The 20,570-nt window shown below is 28.3% G+C and overlaps 5 protein-coding genes across 13 annotated transcripts in view; 3 read left to right on the plus strand and 2 right to left on the minus strand.

The window, feature by feature from the left end:
* The window catches only part of LOC126847961 (cytochrome P450 4c21-like), a 127,158-nt gene that overhangs the window by 46,001 nt on the left and 60,587 nt on the right, over positions 1 to 20,570 (minus strand). The window lies entirely within an intron of this gene.
* The window catches only part of LOC126847981 (very-long-chain 3-oxoacyl-CoA reductase-like), an 86,565-nt gene that overhangs the window by 37,004 nt on the left and 28,991 nt on the right, over positions 1 to 20,570 (plus strand). The window lies entirely within an intron of this gene.
* The window catches only part of LOC126847964 (cytochrome P450 4C1-like), a 49,746-nt gene that overhangs the window by 13,268 nt on the left and 15,908 nt on the right, over positions 1 to 20,570 (plus strand). For 2 of the 4 annotated variants that reach the window (XM_050588427.1, XM_050588423.1), the window contains 4 exons: positions 320 to 605; positions 925 to 1,001; positions 1,100 to 1,289; positions 1,377 to 2,228. The exons of 1 other annotated variant lie outside the window; for it this stretch is intronic. In XM_050588427.1, the coding sequence (XP_050444384.1) occupies positions 320 to 605; positions 925 to 1,001; positions 1,100 to 1,289; positions 1,377 to 1,705 (882 nt within the window). In that variant the 3' untranslated portion in view covers positions 1,706 to 2,228. Of the gene's footprint in view, positions 1 to 319; positions 606 to 924; positions 1,002 to 1,099; positions 1,290 to 1,376; positions 2,229 to 20,570 lie in introns of those variants that run through there. One more of the 4 variants, XM_050588424.1, reaches the window with a different exon arrangement.
* LOC126847968 (cytochrome P450 4C1-like) lies at positions 4,194 to 7,522 on the minus strand. Its single transcript, XM_050588431.1, has 7 exons — positions 7,312 to 7,522; positions 7,005 to 7,199; positions 6,471 to 6,720; positions 5,983 to 6,268; positions 5,530 to 5,606; positions 5,233 to 5,422; positions 4,194 to 5,144 (listed from the first exon to the last, which is right to left on the minus strand). Exons 1-7 carry the CDS (start codon positions 7,374 to 7,376, stop codon positions 4,816 to 4,818), a joined length of 1,392 nt encoding a protein of 463 aa, XP_050444388.1. The 5' UTR covers positions 7,377 to 7,522; the 3' UTR covers positions 4,194 to 4,815.
* Positions 11,615 to 20,570, plus strand: part of LOC126847982 (very-long-chain 3-oxoacyl-CoA reductase-B-like) — a 75,510-nt gene continuing 66,554 nt past the window's right edge. Inside the window, exon 1 of the mRNA XM_050588462.1 lies at positions 11,615 to 11,643. The gene's annotated coding sequence lies outside the window, so the exon portion shown is untranslated. The remainder of the gene's footprint in view (positions 11,644 to 20,570) is intronic.

Consider the following 20,570-nt stretch of genomic DNA (forward strand, 5'->3'; position numbering starts at 1 on the left):
GCTGCCAGCTGTTTTCTACGGCCGGCTACCACATGACTGATTTTCATTACCGTTATCAATAGTTTCTTGCTGTATTTCCGGCTCTCTTTGTCCCGTTTGGTCTCCGGTTTCCATTCGAAAATAGTTTTTCTTTTGGTAGTCCATTGGGATAAAGAAACGGAGAGCCGGGGCCATACCCCTCCTTGGTTCCCATTAATTTGGTCCTGCAGTGTAAACAAATTATCATTATTCCTAACATACTTTGTAACTAAAATATTCTATGCAGAAGATGTTTTTGAGCTGGCATGTCAACCTTTTGTAATAAAAATTTGTTTTTTAGGCTTGGGAACACCGAATCACATACCCTTGGTTTATGAACAAGAGTCTATTTCAGTTGTCGGCGTTTAAACGTAAACAAGACATAAGTCAAAGAAAAATTTACAAATACATCGATGATTTAGTTCAGAGAATAAATACTGAATTGAAAAATAATAAAAACAGTCAAGGAGAACATAACGAAGAGTGTATGGGCTTTAAATCTAAATCTTTTATTGAAATACTGCTCGAGAATGAACATCAGATGACATTTAACCAAATACGAGATGAAATAATAACTATTATAGGTGGTACGTTTTTATTGAAAAATTGTATTTGAAGAAAATTGGTGACGTGTGTATTATAGTTGGTCTTTTTAAGATTTAGTTCGTACTTTTATTACTTATAACAGTGTTTAAACGTTTGAAAAAAGTGAAAAATCTAGGGCGGGGATTGAACTCAATTATTTATTTATGTTGTTAATCGTGCATAGAAAACCCGATTATTAATTTGATCCAATGCCGTAAATTCAACTCAAATAAAACACAATTGACCACGTTCAATTCCCTAACAAATAAACAATGTGTACATATTAAAGCATTATGACAATTTTTTTAAATTTGGTTTTAGCGGGTCATGACACGACAGCTACAACGAATGCATGTACAATATTTATGTTGGCTACTCATCAAGATGTACAAAATAAAGTAAATTATAATTCGTATTTAGTTTTATTAATTATGCAAAATAAAACATTTTATATATTCATGGTAATTATATATTTTTTATTTCTGCTTATAAATAGGTGTGGGAAGAATTATTGGCAATATTTTCTTCTGGCGACCCAGATCGACAACCTACCTATGAGGATTTACAAAAGATGGATTACTTGGAACGTGTAATCAAAGAAACTCTGAGACTCTATACCGTTACTCCCTTGTTTGGCAGAAAAGTCGAAAAGGAAACAATGATTGGAGGCTATTTAATCCCGGAAGGTACGGCCGTAGACAAATTTGTTTGATAGGTTGCCACATTTGGTGCTTAAATTTACTAATACAATTTATTTTTAAAAATATCTACAGGGTCAACGTTCATAATTTACACTCAGCTTTTACACTTAAATGCAAATTTTTACCCGGAACCAGAAAAGTTTAATCCAGACAACTTCTTGCCCGAAGCATGTCGCAGTCGCCATCCGTATTCGTTCATTGCCTTTAGTGGCGGTTACAGGAATTGCGTTGGTAGCAAATATGCAATGCTTCAAATGAAAACTGTCATCTCAACACTAGTCCGGTCTTATCGTTTTTACCCGTCGGATAAGTGTCCCAATCCTGAAAATCTTCGTTTAAAGTATACGATGACACAGAAGTTTGTCGACGGGTGTTACGTTAAAATAGAAGCGAGAACATAATCAATTAATGTAGCATGGTTTTGAACCAATATGATTACTTCTTATTCAAATAAGGGTTTCATCTGGATAATTGTGTTATCATATTTTTTGGATTTTAGATACATCGGTGTTGGTTAACAAAAATAATATCTATATTTAATAACTAATGACAAATTGTTGGTGTTATCGCGTCTCAATATATTTTCTACAAACTGTTTAAGCTGTCTATATAAATGTTTCCTTCGTTTTTAGTCATAATTTATCCGTTCAATTAATAAATTCTTTATATAAACATCTTTATTTAGTATAAGTAGAGTAGTATAAGTGAATAGAAAGTAATACTCTCTGAAATATTCAAAATATCATGGTACTTTTGTATGACTAATAATAATTATTATTATAAATTGTAAGGCATGTGATGTTACGTGTAGATGACTTTATCTATATTTGTATAAGTACATTAGTAGATGGAAAAACCGTGGTTCTTTTGTTGAAATGATAATTCTGCTATGCATAACCCTAACGTTAAAATTTGTTGTGATTGTGTAGTTTTCGTGGAATAAAACAAACATATCGGTGTACCTCTGTCTGCTCTTTAAAACTGTCCAAGCTCATTTTTAAATATGTTGTATTATTTATTTTCGTTAACTTTCAAGAAAAAAAGTGTATACTCAAAATATAATTTTTTCAACATTTTGTTGACGTTCAAGTGCCAATTTGGCGTATTTATAAGTATAGTTCTATTGTGGACAAACAATTTTATATTTTCATCTATTTTGATTTTAAAGATATATATTTTTTTACCATAAAAGCATAAAAAATAACTTTGCCTTCAAAGTTATAGTATGAAATTAGTTTAGTACTAGTTAAGTAAAATGAAGTTAAGGTTAATACTATTTAAACCTTAGAGGTAAAATAACTTTGAAAGTGGATAAATCAATAAAAAGTATGTCTTTCTATGGATATTTTTTAAAGATGTCAGTACAGCATAAAATATAATATAATAAAAGAAACGAGATTTGAGGTTGTTGGTTTACCTAAATATCAATACAACCAACTGTTTCGAAGCAGAAAATGACTTATTTATTAATGTATATTTAAATACTGTTAAAATTGAACATTACCTGATCTTTTATTGTTTTCATAAAACCTATATGTAAATGCCACAAAAGCTCAAAAATGTTTTGGTATGTAAAATTTACAGTTACATAATTTTCAGCAATGTCCATATAGATTTATTCAATTATACATTATTAAATTATGTATATTTTTGGGATAATAGTTATAATAAATGTAAAATTTAAAAAAACGTTAAAATATCTCACAATCTATTGCTATACCTTAGGAATACTAATAGCTAAGAGACATGTTAATCTAGTTCTAATGGTATAAATACTATTTAACCCTACACAATTTATCAATAGAACTATTTTTCTTACACAAATACTAGTGTATGCGACTTATGAATAAGTTTCTTGATATCAAATACTTATTCTTGAAAAACGTATTACCTTATATATACAAATTTCAGTTAATTAATGTCAATATCTGCGAGGAAAAATCAGTGCAACATTAATTTATGCCGTACTTGGAAAGCTCAAAAATGTTTTAGTTATATAGCTTTTAATTATACCACTAAACTTCCATTTGACTACCAATTTATTGGCTTTGTAAGTTGAAATGGGATATTAGGCGGTTTATATATTGATGTGACCGTACAATTTGTAACTTCTACTGTGAGAATTTCTATGTTGTTGATTTCTGTATGACTTGTTGAGAGGATCTTTAGATTATAACTAACAAATATCATACTTCCATACTTCTTAGGTGGTCTCTCAATTGCCAGCTTCATTCCCCTTATCTTCGAACGAATGTTTGATGAAAAATTATATTATAAATATTTACAAGTAAGTTTTAAGTGGTCGGCATTGAAGAACAAGGGCTTAGATTGAGAGTGAAAAAGAGTTTACAAAAATCCAAAAAATGTAGACACCCTCCAAAGTGTTGTTCAAAGTAGGCCACTGAAAGTGCATGTATCTTTTATACCTATTTTATACTAGTTTTCAGAAATGTTTTGGAATGATACGTCCAACTGGGGCAACGTTTTTCCATATATACTGTATACTTGTATTCAGTGTTAAAGCCTCCGAAATCTGGAAACTGTTCGATTCTGGACGTTTATGTATTTTCTTAACCAATATAATAAAGAAAATATGCGTAACAGCAGTATTATGACTACACCGTCGTTTTAGGACAAAAAAATACATAACCTGTTTATCTATAACCATGATTGTAGGTATACGTGTAATCAGTAAAAAAAACATTGGTAAAATATAAAGATGAATAATTGTAATTTAATAACATGTTTAAATGGCCGACACAATAACGCGGAGAGAAATTTTCAAATTTTCATCAATTTCAAGTGAGTATAACTTTTTAATGTAAGAATAAAAATACAAATTTTTTCACCAATTCTTTTTTAAAAACTCTTCTAAATAAATAGGCTATTTTGAAAAAAAATATATATATATAAAATTAAAACAAGTAAGTGCAACAAGAAACGTGGTACTTATAGCGCGAATGAGTATAATTTAATTAAACAAAAAAAAAACCTTAAAAATATTCACTAAAACAAAAGTTATCTCATTTGTCGAATCATTGTGGAACACCCTGTATAGACAGCTTAAATAGTTTATAGAAGATATATTTGGAAAGAATTGACAACACCAACCAATTGGTAAGCCAAAATAATAACTAAGCCTAATGACAAATAGCGCAAAACACTTCAAGTCCAAGTATGGGTTTTTTGAGATATTTATGAAATAATATGTACAATGCAACTGTATACCATATGCTATACCTCCTCAAATCCAACTATGTTAAAAATCGTTTTAAAGAGTGATTTTAAATTATATTTAAGTCCGTTATGTAATATCTCAAAGTTTGTACAATTTTAAAAAGCTCATTCTTAAAACACCCATTTTTGGACTTCATGTGTTTTGCGTGAACGGGAACGATATGTGTTATTAGATATAAGTATTACCTCGGTTAACTAAATTAACATAATTACGCGAACAACCTTAACCAAATATGTAAATAATTCTGGTTTAAAATCCTAATTCAATAATTGATCACATTCTCTCTTCTATTTTAACGTAACACCCGTCGACAAACGCTTGTGTCCCAGCATACGTTAAACGAAGATTTTCTGGTTTTGGACACTTGTCCGACGGACTGAAACGATAAGATCTGACCAATGTTGAGACGACAGATTTCATTTGGAGCATTGCATATTTCATACCAATGCAATTTCTGTAACCACCGCTAAAGGGAAGGAACGAATACGGATGGCGACTGCGACATGCTTCGGGCAAGAAGTGGTCCGGATTGAACTTTTCTGGTTCCGGATAAAGGTTTGCATTAAAGTGTATGCGACCAGAGCAAAATATGACCGATGAACCTGTGGATATTTTTTTATAATTACCTAAATTAGTAGTTTCAAACACCGAATGTAGCTATTTATCAAACAAATTTGTCTACGGCCGTACCTGCAGGGATTAAGTAGCCTCCGATAGCAGTTTCTTTTTCAACGTTTCTGCCAAACAAGGGAAAAGGAGGAAAATGTCTTAGAGTTTCTTTGATCACACGTTCCAAGTTATCCATCTTTTGTAAATCCTCGTAGGTAGGTGGTCGATCCGGATCGCCAGTAGAAAATATTGTCAATAACTCATCCAATACCTATTAATGAACGATAATTAATATTTATCATTTTTTCGTCACCAAGAATACCTATAATGGGTATTTAACTTAAAAGTTCATAATACTGAATACGTAATATAGTATACTTTATTTTGTATATCCTGATGATGAGCCAACATAAATATTGAACACGCTATCGTCAAAGCTGTAGTATCTTGACCCCCTAAAATCAAATATTAAAAGATAGAATTAAAGAAAATACAGCTCTCTTTATACGCTTGTTATTATTTGGATCTTTTTAATCAAAAGAAAGGCGCTTTAACGATTTGATATGTTATAGGTAACGCGTTGTGTATTTGTTAGAGAATTGAATGTTATCAATTTTACAACCTGTTTTGATATTCACAAATAACAACACAAATATATAGTTGATATTATTTATCAAAATAAAGTATACTTGTTTTTATATACCGCTAATAAATGTTAAAAAAAATAAATAATATATATATATATATATATATTTGAGTAATTCAACAAATAAAACAAAAACGCCAACAATTCTTTCCTAATATAACGTTTTTTAAAAAAAAAAAATGTACCAATTATAGTAGTTATTATTTCATCCCGTAATTGATTAAATGACATCTGATGTTCATTCTCGAGCATTATTTCAATAAAAGATTTACATTTAAGGCCCATACACTCTTCGTTATGTTCTCCTTGACTGTTTATCCTATTTCTCAATTCTTTTTTTTTTCTCTGGACTAAATCATCGATGAAATTGTAAATTTTATTTTGGCTAATGTCATGTTTACGTTTATACGTCGACAACTGAAACAGACTCCTGTTCAGAAACCATGGGTGTGTTACTCGGTATTCTACAGCCTACAAAAACAAATTTTTATTACAAACAGATGACATGCCAGCTCAAAAAAAACATCAGTCAAGTACTTTTAAGTATATAAAGTTTATCTAGTGATATTGAAAACTCTTTTACACTGCAGGGCCGGATTAATGGACCCCATTCTAGGGTCTCCATAAACTACCAAAATAAAATAATTTTTGTTTATTAAAAATGCGAACAAACCTTTTGGATGAAATGTAAGTTCTCCAAAAATTCGTGTTTGGCGTTTTTCTGTGTATTAAATTTTACACCCAAAGCGGTTCTTCCGATCATCTCCATTGTCGCCATCCCGATTGCACAGCTTATTTCGCATTCATTTGTATTGCTATCCCGTTTCTCGTACAATACTTGGCTCAGGAATTTAGCTTCCTCGTAAAATATCGGTATGAACGATTTTAGCATCGAAAATTTAAACCCCGCGGATACCAATTTTCTATAATTATCGAAACAAATTGAAACTGATATTTGATAATCAATAACTTCGAAAAAGTGACATTGTAATAATTGGCGATAGAAATTAAAAACTAATTACATTCCGTAATCGATTGCAAAGGAATTACAGGTTACACGTAATTCACGATTAATATTAAAATTGGATCAAATTAATTTCCAAAATCCTAAATTTTTGGATTAAGGATTATATTTAATCCCTAGTTTAAGGATAACAGTTTATAGTTTACATTATTAATCACAGGAGACCACACTAAAAAAGCTCACCTGTTATTTTTCCATTCGTCAAACACCCTGTTTGTAAATAATCCGTCGCCCAAAATTGATTCGCTAGCAACATTATAAAGTTTAGCTTTATTGAACATATTAGGATTGGTAAGAATCGCTTCTATTTCTTCGGGGTTTCCGGGAAATACGTATAATTGATCTAAAATCCAAGCTTTGGATAAAGTATTCTCGTATCTATATCACAAAGACAACAAAACTAATTACTGTTGCTCTGAAATTACTAGAAATTGAGAATTCCGAAAGAGTAATAATATGTAATAGTTAGACATGAACACAGCATAGTTACTTTCTGCTAACTTTTAGTATATTCTTCAATAGTTTTTCAGGTCCTCCAAGTAAAACAGGTAGCATTCCCACAAAAAAGAATCCATCTGGACCTGGTATTCGTTTTGCTAATGATATCTTTCTTCGGCTTACTATTTTATAATACACAACTACTAAAAATAATATTATCGCTATAAGTATAACGATAATGTTATTAAGGCTTGCATCATTTATTATGTCCGACACCTGAAAATATTGTGTCCATTAATTAATATTTTTTTATATCATAGTATTCTTTTTGTTAAATGTAATTTAGTGCTATACTAAACAATTTTATGTTGGAGCTAAAATATTAGTACAGACTTTAGAATTTTAGATAAAAGACAATTTAGAGGGATCTGAATAGAAGATAGTATAGTGTTATCATTTGACCATTGAAAAGGGTTTTTTTTTTAATTTAAATGGGTTTATTATTACTTGAACCCCTAGCCATAACAATAATTGAAATGTTGAGTTAATGATTTTTTTACCTGATGAGACGAAACCATTTCATTAAATTTCATTTTCTATAAGACGATGATTATCTGAGCAGTTATACACAACGAGTTATTGATTTTTTAATTTTTCTTAACATTTATACTCTCATGCTTACGAACATTCAAAACGAATAAATAAAATTTGATTTTAAATAAACGTTATTACAATTTACGTTCACATACATAATCGATGTGAAACTTGCATTTGAATAAAAATATGAATTCTATTGATGTGTTATATTATATAATAAGTATAATCTACTATTGCATATTCAATAAGGTCATTATATAAAATTTCAATATCACTATTATAGTATTATATTTACGCATTAATAAAATGAATATCGTAACTAAAATGTTTCACATAGCTTAATGTATGTGAACTTGAATATAAATAACACATATTTAACATTTAATATTATTTGTTTGTTCTGAACACTCGCAAGAGTGTGTATGGCATAAGAGTGTAAGTGTTAAGAATATACAAAAAAATTGAATTAGTCATTATGTATATCTGCTAAGAAAATTTAAGATACCACGGGTTTGTTATTCGGTACTCAAAATCCTACAAAAACAAATTTGTTTTACAAAAGGCTGTCATACTAGCTCAAAAATATCTTCGGCATAGAATATTTTAGTTACAAAGTATGCCAGGAATAGTGATAATTTGATTACACTACAGGTCGTATTAATAGGGACCGAGGAAGGCTATCATACCAATTTAAAATGTATTTGATATTAGGAAAATTTGAAGGAAATATTATAATTATTTGCGAGAAACTGAAATCCTATAATTTAAAATTTAAGTATTCATAGTTTACATTATATTTTAAAATGTGTTATACATATTGACGCTATATTATTTTTGTTATAATTATAATGATAAATGAATATAAAATAACTTTTAAAAATTTTACCTGATTTTTTTCCATTCATGAAACTTCTTGTTTAAAAAAAATCCATTGCCCATAATTGATTCGCTAAACACATTATACTCTTTAAATTTGTTAAACAGACTAGGATTGGTAAGAGCTGCTTCTACAACCTCAGGTGTTTTAGAAATTACGTACAATCGATTAAAAAACCCATGCTTTGAATAAAGTGTTCTCGTAACTGTATTACAAAGACAACGAACAAATTATTGTTGCTCTTAAATAGGTAAAAAATTAGAATATAAAAAAAAAATAATAATATGTAGTAGATATACGTGAATATATGTAATTACGTTCTGAAAATATTAATCATATTCAATTATAGTTTTTCAGGTCCTCCGATTAATACGGGCAACATTCCCACTAAAAAGAATCCATCTGGGCCGGGTATTCGATTTGCCAATGACGTCTTTCTCCGGTTTTCTATTTTATAATATATTACTACCAAAAACAATATTACCGCTATAAGTATAACGATAATGTAATTTAGGCTTTTATCATTTATTGTGCCAAACACCTGAAAATATTGTGTCTATAAATTCTTATTTTTGTTAAATATAATCTAGTTCTATAAAGATTATATACTCATAACATTGTTGAAAAAAATAGGTCATCTTTATGAAAGTATCAAATGTATACATTTGTATATGAATAATTAATTATATAGTTATAAAATATAATTATACAAATATAAAGTTTAAAATATTGACTCTATTCCAAGAATAGACGAAGTTGAAGATGGATTTCGAAAGCCAGGCAAAGTGACTAATTCATCAACTACATTATTAATATTACTTATTGTTCATTAAAATATTTGGAAGTTATGACCTATTACGGTCATAATAAATTTTGGCAAAAAAAAAGGCTTAGTGTATATAACAAAGTTTTAAGATTTTATCTACATCAATTAGCCTAATCTTATTCCCCTAGCCTCTCCAAATTATGCTTATGTATTAAACTATTAAAAAAAATATTTTTTTGATTATTAAATCATTTTTACATATTATGTATACATTATAAATTTCCCATTCCCCAATCGACCACCAATTTTTTATTCATTAATCCCAAGTAGAAAAGTTCATAAAATACGTACCTTTACCATTCTTTAGAACAAAAATAAAATTATCCGATTATCAGCCCATTTATTGTCAATAAAATTATTTATTAACTGATTTAATTGATTACAGTTATAATGAATTTCCGAAGACACGAGACCTCCTTGTATACAATATTATTTAGTATTAAAAAATTGGTAAGTATGTTTTTACCAAAAAAACAGGCCTAAAACACTTATTGGATTTTGATGTGAAAATGATTTAATGATGATAAAAATTATTTTTAGTAATTACTAATGGTAAGGTTAAGTTAGGTTAATGACAATTAATATTGCCTAGTAGAACTTTAACTAGTTTGTAAGGCGAAAATATGTAATTAAATGTAGAAAGGGTGTGTGGAGGTATACCAAATAAATATTTCTTATACATTTCAACTCGATCCGACTCTTTTTCTCGAAACTATAGCCAGTAAAAGTTCTAACTTAAAAAGTCGTACGGTTTTATTTTTGTTTTTTCAACTTTCGTCTGTGAAGAGTTAAACTTTTTCAACTTTTACCCCCCCCCCCCCCCCCAAAGTACAAACTAGATGAAATTTGCGATTTATAGAGTTGCTATTCAAAGGAATTGGTCCAGTATTAAAAAAGATACAGTGCATACAGATAAAAAAAAACACACATCAGAGTAAAACCAATACCTTCTCGCTTTGCATCGAAGCTAAAAGCGTAACGAAAAATACGTAACTTATAAATTTGATGATCTTAAGAATAGTGTAGCTTCATAATCATGTTAAATAGCCGAAATTAAACTGAAGAATCCTCTTTTCACTGAGAAGGTTGCTGTCTTTTTAGATAAAATTAATAATTGTGTTTGGTTTTTTTTTTTACTTTAATTTATGATACAAACTCATAGTGTGCAGTGTAAAGTGATGAGAGCCAAAAGGGTAGGTGGCTTAAAACAAAAAAATTACACATGATAGAGTAGGGCTAACTCTAGATCTATATTCAGTCTAATTTTTCAAACCGTAAGTTCATTTTTGGGATGGGAAAGGGTTTTTTTGTTTTCCGACTTTTTTTTTAATGGCTCAATATCACCTATGAGTATATTAAAGTAGAAACATTCAAAAGTTAGCGCAATGAAATTGAATTCAATTAATATGCATTATTTGTTGTAGTTATAACGGGCTCTACCGAAGGAATTGGTAAGCAATACGCAGAACAAGTATGCGAACACTTTAACTTATTAAAAACAATAAAAACTAAAAAAATTGTTTTTTTTAAAGAAACTCATAAGATTGGAAGTTTTTAGTATTTAAAGAATCAAATATTTAATGAATATAAAATAATATAATTACATTTTCACTCATGCATTATAGTTGACCAGTCAGGGTATGGGTGCGGTACATATCAGCAAAACTAGATCCAAATTAGAGAGCACGGCCAGTGATATAAGTAAATATAGTTACAACCAAGACGGATAAAATGGATGATGGTATACAGTAACTGTTATCTGGTTTTAAAGAAAAATCCGAAATACCCGTCTTAAAATTCACAAAGCTAATTTATAATTACTAATTCAATGACACAACATAACTTACATTGTTTAAATTAGTTGGCCTATAATCCTCTATTGTAATTTCCATACAAAGTAAAACACATATAAGCTCGCATAATTATCTGTACTAATCACTATTTTAACATAATAACGTTAAAAAGGCATCTAATAACCTTGCAATTATTCTTCACTAGGTATAATTATATTAGTAAATTTTAAGCTATGTGCAGCAGAATACATTAAAATAAAATTTATATTTCAATAGATTTAAACCAACTAGGTGTTAGTAATATTGAGTCAATCAAGCAACGAACAACATGGAATTTGTAACAAACTTCTTCTATTGTATATTATTTTTTATAATCACAAGATTTATAGTGATATTTATATATCAAGAAATTATTGCGCCGATCTTGCATTTAAATATTGATTTTACGAAAACAGGGCAATGGGCAGGTAATGTCATATTTTAAAAGGACTTAATTATAATATATAATCAAATAAGGAATTTACATTCTTTTATCAGTCGGTTGTCAAGGTAGTACTTCGTTATAAGTTAAAAATAGGAATAGAGTTTTTTTCATAAGTTGTTGCCCTTTTTGTTATTATATTATATTTAATACTGGACAGGTTTCATACTATTTTAATGTGTGCTAAATTTAAAAATATGTTTTACATATTATTTAAATTGTCTACATTTGTATTTTAGTCTTCGTTTAACTTTTTCCATTTGGAGAGAATATCATGCTTCATGAACTTTAATCAAACTACAGATAATTAAGTCAGCCAAATAGAACTAAGTTAGTTGGTATTTAGTATATTAAAGTGTAAACAATAAAAAGTTATCACAGTGAAATCAAAATCAAGTAATATGCATTATTTGTTATAGTTATAACGGGCTCTACCGATGGAATTGGAAAACAATACGCAGAACAGGTATGCGAACAGCTAAATTTGTTAAAAATCAATTATAATAATAATTTACTATTTTGAAAGCAACTCATTAGATACACGTATTGACATTTCTTTAGTATTTAAAGAAACAAATATTAAATAAATATAAAATAATTTAAAATATTTTCACTCATAATTTGTAGTTGGCCAGTAAGGGTATGGATGTCGTACTTATCAGCAGAACTAGGTCCAGATTAGAGAGCACGGCCAGTGATATAAGTAAGTATAGTTACAACCAAGACGGATGGGAATATTTAATTAAATGTATAGTATTAAGGTAACATAACACAAATGTGTCAAAATACCTTGTGTAAGCTTGATAACATGTCTAAGTTGTAGTTTGTAATATTTGGCTGTTTATTAAGTTATAATTATTTACTATTGTCAAAAGCAAGATTATTTATTGAACCACTTATAGAGATTCAACAGTCCAGTATGACAATCAAGAACTATTTATTATCTATAGTTCTACGGTACACGATTTAATGTGATCTAGTTAATTTTGTGTGACAGGAGGATGTCTATAAGATTAAAAGGTAAATTTCATAGGGCGGTCCATCAATGTTATCTTGGCCGGAATGTTGGGCAGTAGACAGAAAACTGAACAGAGAATGAGTACAGTGGAGATGAGAGTGTTAAGATGGATGAGTGGAGTGCCTAGAAAGGATAAAATCAGAAATGAATACATAAGAGGGAGTCTAAGAGTTGCACAAATTGTGGGTAAAATGAGAGAGAATAGATTGAGATGGTTGGTTATGTTATGGGAAGAGATGTAGCAGAGGCAGCGAAAGGTGTTATGTAGATGAAAATGTAGAGGGAAAAAAAGAAAGACCGAAGAAAAGATGGATGGACGGAATTGAGTAACATTTGAATAGATGGGGTGATTGATCAAGAGGTAAAATATCGAGATCTATGGAGGAGTAAAACTAGGGTGGCCAACCAAATGTAGTTGAGATTGTAAGGCGAAGATTTAATTGCTCTATTTAATTTTATGATAGACAACCGAATTTATTTGTTTTTTCGCCGTTACTAATATTTGATTAATAAAATGCTTGAATTTCAGGAAATAAGTACAGCGTGAACACAAAAATCATCGAAGCCGATTTCATAGACAATAATTCTGACTTATATGATCGTATTGAAAAAGAACTACGCGACTTGGATGTTGGCGTGTTGGTTAATAACGTTGGAATGATGAATGAATTTCCCATTTTTTTCTTAGAAATTGACAAAAAAAATCCATTGTACGACAATATCATTAAGTGCAATATCGTATCGGTGGTAAACATGTGTAGGACAGTCTTGCCTGGCATGGTCAAGCGCCATCGGGGTGTCATCATAAACGTGTCATCAGCATCATCAGTTATATCGTCTCCGTTACTCACGGTTTACGGAGCGTCTAAAGTAAGACTAAATTACTTATTAAAATATTTCTAGGCAATATAAACAATAACCCGTACTTGAAATGTTATTTTTAAAATAAAATTTATATGTTTACACCAAAGGCATTCGTTTATAAGTTCAGCAAGGACTTGGCTTCGGAGTACAACAAAGATGGTATAACTGTCCAGTGTGTTACACCATGTTTCGTTAAAACCAAATTCGTCAAATTCATGAAAATTCCTTTCTTGGTTACTAATCCTGAAACTTATGTCAATTATGCGCTACAGACTACCGGAATTAAAAGTATCACTACAGGATATCCTCCACACTGGTTTTTTGTACGTATAATATAAATTATAATGTAATGAATAAAAACAATAAGTAATGTAGCTCGAATATTTAAACATTTCTTTGGCCAGATCATCTTATTTGGACTTTAATCGAATGGGTGCAAAAAATGTAAACCATTAATTGTAAAGTGAATAATTAAAGACCGGTATGGAAGTTCATGAATATCTATGTTTTACTGATTGGCATGGAAAATTGTTGAGCTACTACTTACATTTCAAAAGAATTTAAATTAAAAAAATGATCATACATATTTTTGTTTTTTTTAATGATGTGTAGTTAAAATCTAAATATAACTACAATAAAAATAATGGAAATATGAAACAATATTTTTTTGAAAAAAAGAAACATGGTTTCAATATGTATTATTAGTTGAAAAAGATGAAAATAAGTTGTTGTTTTTATGCAAGTAGTTTTATTTGTAGTGAAAAAAAAAGATTTATTTTATTTTTTATAATTTTTAAATACGTATTATTCAATTAAATCAAACAATTTTTTTTTTGTATTTATAATGTACACGATAAATGCTTTCATGTACATCTTATCGTGTAATAGGGACTTCTTTAGCTTTTTGCACATACATGCAATATATGCGTACATAGGTTGATTTTAAAAACATAAACATCTGGGCGCTCAAAATAGTGATTCAAACCTAAAATAATTAGAATCCATTTTTATTTTATTTAAAAATTATATCACATTATAACATATTTTAATATTAATTTATAATTAAAATTGTTTTAGGTGAAAATAAGTCAGTTGGTTGAAAGTATATGTCCTCCACTACTAACTAAAATATTTATGTGTATTTTACTCAGAGAACGTAAGAAGTATTTAAAAGAGACATAATTGACTTCAGAGAAATTAATCAAAAATACCTAACCAGTGCTAAACAATTTTTTCTAATAATAAAATAATAATATGGCCAATGTCATTGTTGTGTATTTAAATTCAAATTTTCTGATTGGACAGTTTTTTGTTTTTCAACAATTTTAGTCTAATACTATGTAGGGTTAAAAATTATGTTGGGTAAGGTTAATTTATTTAGTTTTGGTGTAACATAAATGTAAAAGACATATGGCGTTTGTAGCATGTAAGAATACAGTTTGTTAGTTGTAACTATCCATAAGTTGTTAAATATTGTTACAAGTTTGCTATTGTTTTTGGAAGGAGTTTTAATACAGAAGCAATTAACTAAACCTCCGAGAATAATAACAATGTTTTTCTGGTTTAACCTAAGGTATTTAATTGTTAATTTAATTTGAAAACTTTTAGATATCGTGTTTAAACTGATGTGGTGAAAATTATAAATATTTTAAATTCGTTATAAATTAAGTGTTTCTAACCAAGTATATAATTTATATGATATGTTAAAAAAAGGCATTTGTTTATTTATTTAATGGTACACGACGGGCAAAGTCTCAAAATGCAATTGATGGTTAATTTGGAAAATTAGAAATCGATTAAATACATTCGCTGACAGTTATATCATCATAAAAATGCATGATATTTTACAATAAATTTGTAATAACATATCATACTTGAATTAATAATTTCTGATCAAAAAATGTTTTTAAAATTATTTTTACTAACATTTTTGTCTCATACAATGTAGTTTATATTATCTAAGCTGGTAAAAAAAATACAGTGCAGGGTTAATTTATTTAGTTGGGCCATAGTTTAAATTTGAGAAACAATGTTACTTCTTTGTATCATAAAAAATGTTATAATTAACATATGATAGTTTTTAACGTTCTTAAGTATTATTATGTTTTTTTTATGTTCTGTGAAGAAACTTTAAATGTAGTAGCGAAACATTGTAACCTTTCAATATCAACCACTATATTTTATCTGTTCTACATTATGTAATTAAGTGTTAAATAGGTGTGAATATTTTCGTTACAAATTCTCTCTGTGAGAATGACATGTTTGTCAAATGAAATCTGTCGTCTCAACATTGGTCAGATCTTATCGTTTCAGTCCGTCGGACAAGTGTCCAAATCCAGAAAATCTCTGTTTAACGTATGGTGGGACACAAGCGTTTGTCGACGGGTGTTACGTTAAAATAGAAGAGAGAATGTGATCAATTATTGAATTAGGATTTTAAACCAAAATTATTTACATATTTGGTTAAGGTTGTTCGCGTGATTATGTTGATTTAGTTAACCGAGGTAATACTTATATCTAATAACAATTAGATATAAGTATTACCTCTAACGCTATAATTTCAAAAAAGTCGACTGGGAAAGTTTTAAGACACAGCTGGATACCGAAATCAACAAAATCATCCCAACGCCTGAAAATTACGGCCAATTTACAAACCTAGTAAAACTATTTCAAAACAAAATATGTATAAGGTAATACGTTTTTCAAGAATAAGTATTTGACATCAAGAAACTTATTCATAAGTCGCATACACTAGTATTTGTGTAAGAATAATAGTTCTATTGATAAATTTTATACGGTTAAATAGTATTTATACCATTAGAACTAGATTAACATGTCTCTTAGCTATTAGTGTTCCTAAGGTATAGCAATGGATTGTGAGATATTTCAACGTTTTTTTTAAATTTTATATTTATTATAATTATTATCTCAAAAATATACATAATTTAATAATGTATAATTGAATAAATGTATATAGACATTGCTGAAAATTATGTAGCTGTAAATTTTACATACCAAAACATATTTGAGCTTTTGTGGCATTTATATATAGGTTTTATGAAAACAATAAAAGATCAGGTAATGTTCAATTTTAACAGTATTTAAATATACATTAATAAATAAGTCATTTTCTGCTTCGAAACAGTTGGTTGTATTGATATTTAGGTAAACCAACAACCTCAAATCTCGTTTCTTTTATTATATTATATTTTATGCTGTACTGCATCTTAAAAAATATCCATAGAAAGATATACTTTTTATTGATTTATCCACTTTCAAAGTTATTTCACCTCTAAGGTTTAAATAGTATTAACCTTAACTTCATTTTACTTAACTAGTACTAAACTAATTTCATACTATGACTTTAAAAGCAAAGTTATTTTTTATGCTTTTATGGGAAAAAAATATATATCTTTAAAATCAAAATAGATGAAAATATAAAATTGTTTGTCCACAATAGAACTATACTTATAAATACGCCAAATTGGAACTTGAACGTCAACAAAATGTTGAAAAAATTATATTTTGAGAATACACTTTTTTTCTTGAAAGTTAACGAAAATAAATAATACAACATATTTAAAAATGAGCTTGGACAGTTTTAAAGAGCAGACAGAGGTACACCGATATGTTTGTTTTATTCCACGAAAACTACACAATCACAACAAATTTTAACGTTAGGGTTATGCATAGCAGAATTATCATTTCAACAAAAGAATCACGTTTTTTTTATCTACTAATGTACTTATACAAATATAGATAGTCATCTAACACGTAACATCACATGCCTTACAATTTATAATAATAATTATTATTAGTCATACAAAAGTACCTTGATATTTTGAATATTTCAGAGAGTATTACTTTATATTCACTTATACAACTCAACTTATACTAAATAAAGATATTGATATAAAGAATTTATTAAATGAACGGATAAATTATGTCTAAAAACGAAGGAAAAGATTTATATAGACAGCTTAAACAATTTGTAGAAAATATATTGAGACGCGATAACACCAACAATTTGTAATTAGTTATTAGTTATAGATATTATTTTAGTTAACCAACACCGATGTATCTAAAATCCAAAAAATATGATAACCAATTAGATAACATTATTATCCAGATGAAATCCTTATTTGAATAATAGGTATTCATATTGGTTCAAAACCATGCTACAATAATTGATTATGTTCTCGCTTCTATTTTAAAAATTATATCACAATTATTAAACTAAATACGAATTATATTTTACTTTATTTTGTATATCCTGATGGTGAGCCAACATAAATATTGCACATGCATTTGTAAAAGCTGTTGTGTCTTGAGCCGCTAAAACCAAATTTAAAAAAATAGTCATAATGCTTTAATATGTACACATTGTTTATTTGTTAGGGAATTGAACGTGGTCAATTGTGTTTTGAAATTTAATTTTGCGTTGAATTTATGGCATTGGATCAAATTAATAATCGGGTTTTCTATTCACGATTAACAACATAAATAAGCAATTGAGTTCAATCACCGACCTAGATTTTTCACTTTTTTCAAACGTTTAAACACTGTTATAAGTATATAAAAGTACGAACTAAACCTTAAAAATTTTTCAAGACCAACTATACTATAACACTAAAAACAAACGTACGTAATCTGGAAAACTTCAAATACTTGATCATATTATTTTTTAGAAATTAAAAGGAATTGTTATTGTATTTAAAATTTAATTTTATAATAACTCACTCCAAACATTTGCAAGTAATACAGCAGAAAAAAAAAGTAAATGGAAAAATTAAACATATGTAATTTTTTTTTAATAAAATGTATGTTTTTTTTAAGTGATTTACTAAAACGTGATACCTAAGAGAATAGAGATAATAGATATGTTGTAATCACAAAGATCAAATTATAAGTGAATACAAATTCTATAAATAAACAGGTCATCATATTTCCTATGAATTGTTTAAAACCAGTTAATATGATAACACTAAAATATTAGCCAGAAACTTGATACGTTTACTAGCCACCTTAGATACTAGCTAGTTCATATACTATTTCATTATCTATAATTCCACCACTAATCTAAATTTATTTGGTAATTCAACGAGACATGAAAATGCTCTTTCGTGGATGCAGACTAGGCTGAAAAACTTTTTTCGTTATTAATTTTTGGTAACACTTTTTTCGGTTATGTGCCAGAGCTAAGACATGAAATAGTTAATATAGTAATACAATGTAATAGAAATTCGTTAATATATATGTAATTACTTTCTGGCATTGTTTAAAATATTTATCAATAATTTTTCAGGTCCTCCAAGTAAAACGGGTAACATTCCTACTAAAAAGAATCCATCTGGACCAGGTATTCGATTTGCCAATGACGTCTTTCTCCGGTTTGCTATTTTATAGTATAGAACTACCAAAAACAATATTACCGCTATAAGTATAACGATAATGTTATTTAGGCTTGTACCATTTATAATGCGTGACTCCTGAAAATATTAAGTCCATAAATTATTGTTTTTGTTAAATATAATCTAGTTCTATAAAGATTATATACTCATAACATTGCAGAAAAAAATAGGTCATCTTTATGAAAGTATCAAATGTATACATTTGTGTATGAATAATCAATAATGACTCATTCCAAGAATAGACGAAGTTGAAGATGGATTTTGAAAGCCAGGCAAAGTGACTAATTCATCATCAACTACATTATTAATATTACTTATTGTTCATTAAAATATTTGGAAGTTATAACCTATTACGGCCATAATACATTTTGGCAAAAAAAAAAAGGCTTAGTATATATGACAAAGTTTTAAGATTTTATGTACATTAATTAGCCTAATCTTATTCTCTAGCCTCTCCAAATTATGACTATGAATTAAACTATTAAAAAAGTATTTTTTTGATTATTAAATAATTTTTACATATTATGTATACATTATAAATTTCCCATTCCCCTATCGACCACTTCAAATTTTTAATTCATTAATCCCAAGTAGAAAAGTTCATAAGATACGCACCTTTACCATTCTTTTGAAGAAATATAAAATTAACCGATTAACAGCCCATTTATTGTCAATTAAATTATTTATTAATTGATTTAATTGATTACAGTTATAATGAATTTCCGAAGACACGAGACCTCCTTGTATACAATATTATTTAGTATTAAAAAATTGGTAAGTATGTTTTTACCAAAAAAACAGGCCTAAAACACTTATTGGATTTTGATATAAATGTCTTATGGTTATCAAAATATGTTGTTTAAAAAAATGTGATATTTATGTTATTTACAAAAGTGAAAATGATTTTAATGATGATAAAAATTATTTTTAGTTATTACTAATGGTGAGGTTAAGTTAGGTTAATAACAATTAATACTGCCTAGTAGAACTTTAACTAGTTTGTAATGCGAAAATATGTAATTAAATGTAGAAAGGGTGTGTGGAACCACCGGGGCCACCTGCGATTCAAAGGGGAACAAAATAATAATTAATTTATCTTACACTATCCAAAGTTAGCAATTTAAGAAACACCATGGAGCATACACAAAAATAAAAACATTAATGTGAAAACAATACCTTTGCAACTAAGTATTGAAGCTAAAATGTTTAACTATTAGGTTTTTAGTAAATTACTAAGAACATTAAAATTATTTTTACCTGCCAAAACGAAACCATTTCGTTTAATTGCATTTCCTATAGGACGAATACTTGAAATACTAATACTACAACCAACTTTTAGAAACTATACAGAACGACTAACTAGGTTTTTCATTATTCTAAAATGTATAATCTCACGCGCACTCTTACTAGTATTTAGAACAATAAATAGTATTTTACAAAAGAT

The sequence above is a fragment of the Adelges cooleyi genome, unplaced genomic scaffold (assembly GCF_023614345.1).
Source record: "Adelges cooleyi isolate 19-005CV unplaced genomic scaffold, UGA_ACOO_1.1 ACOO_flye_CR_arks_rails_tigmint_CR_PRNA_14, whole genome shotgun sequence".
Lineage (NCBI taxonomy): Eukaryota > Metazoa > Arthropoda > Insecta > Hemiptera > Adelgidae > Adelges > Adelges cooleyi.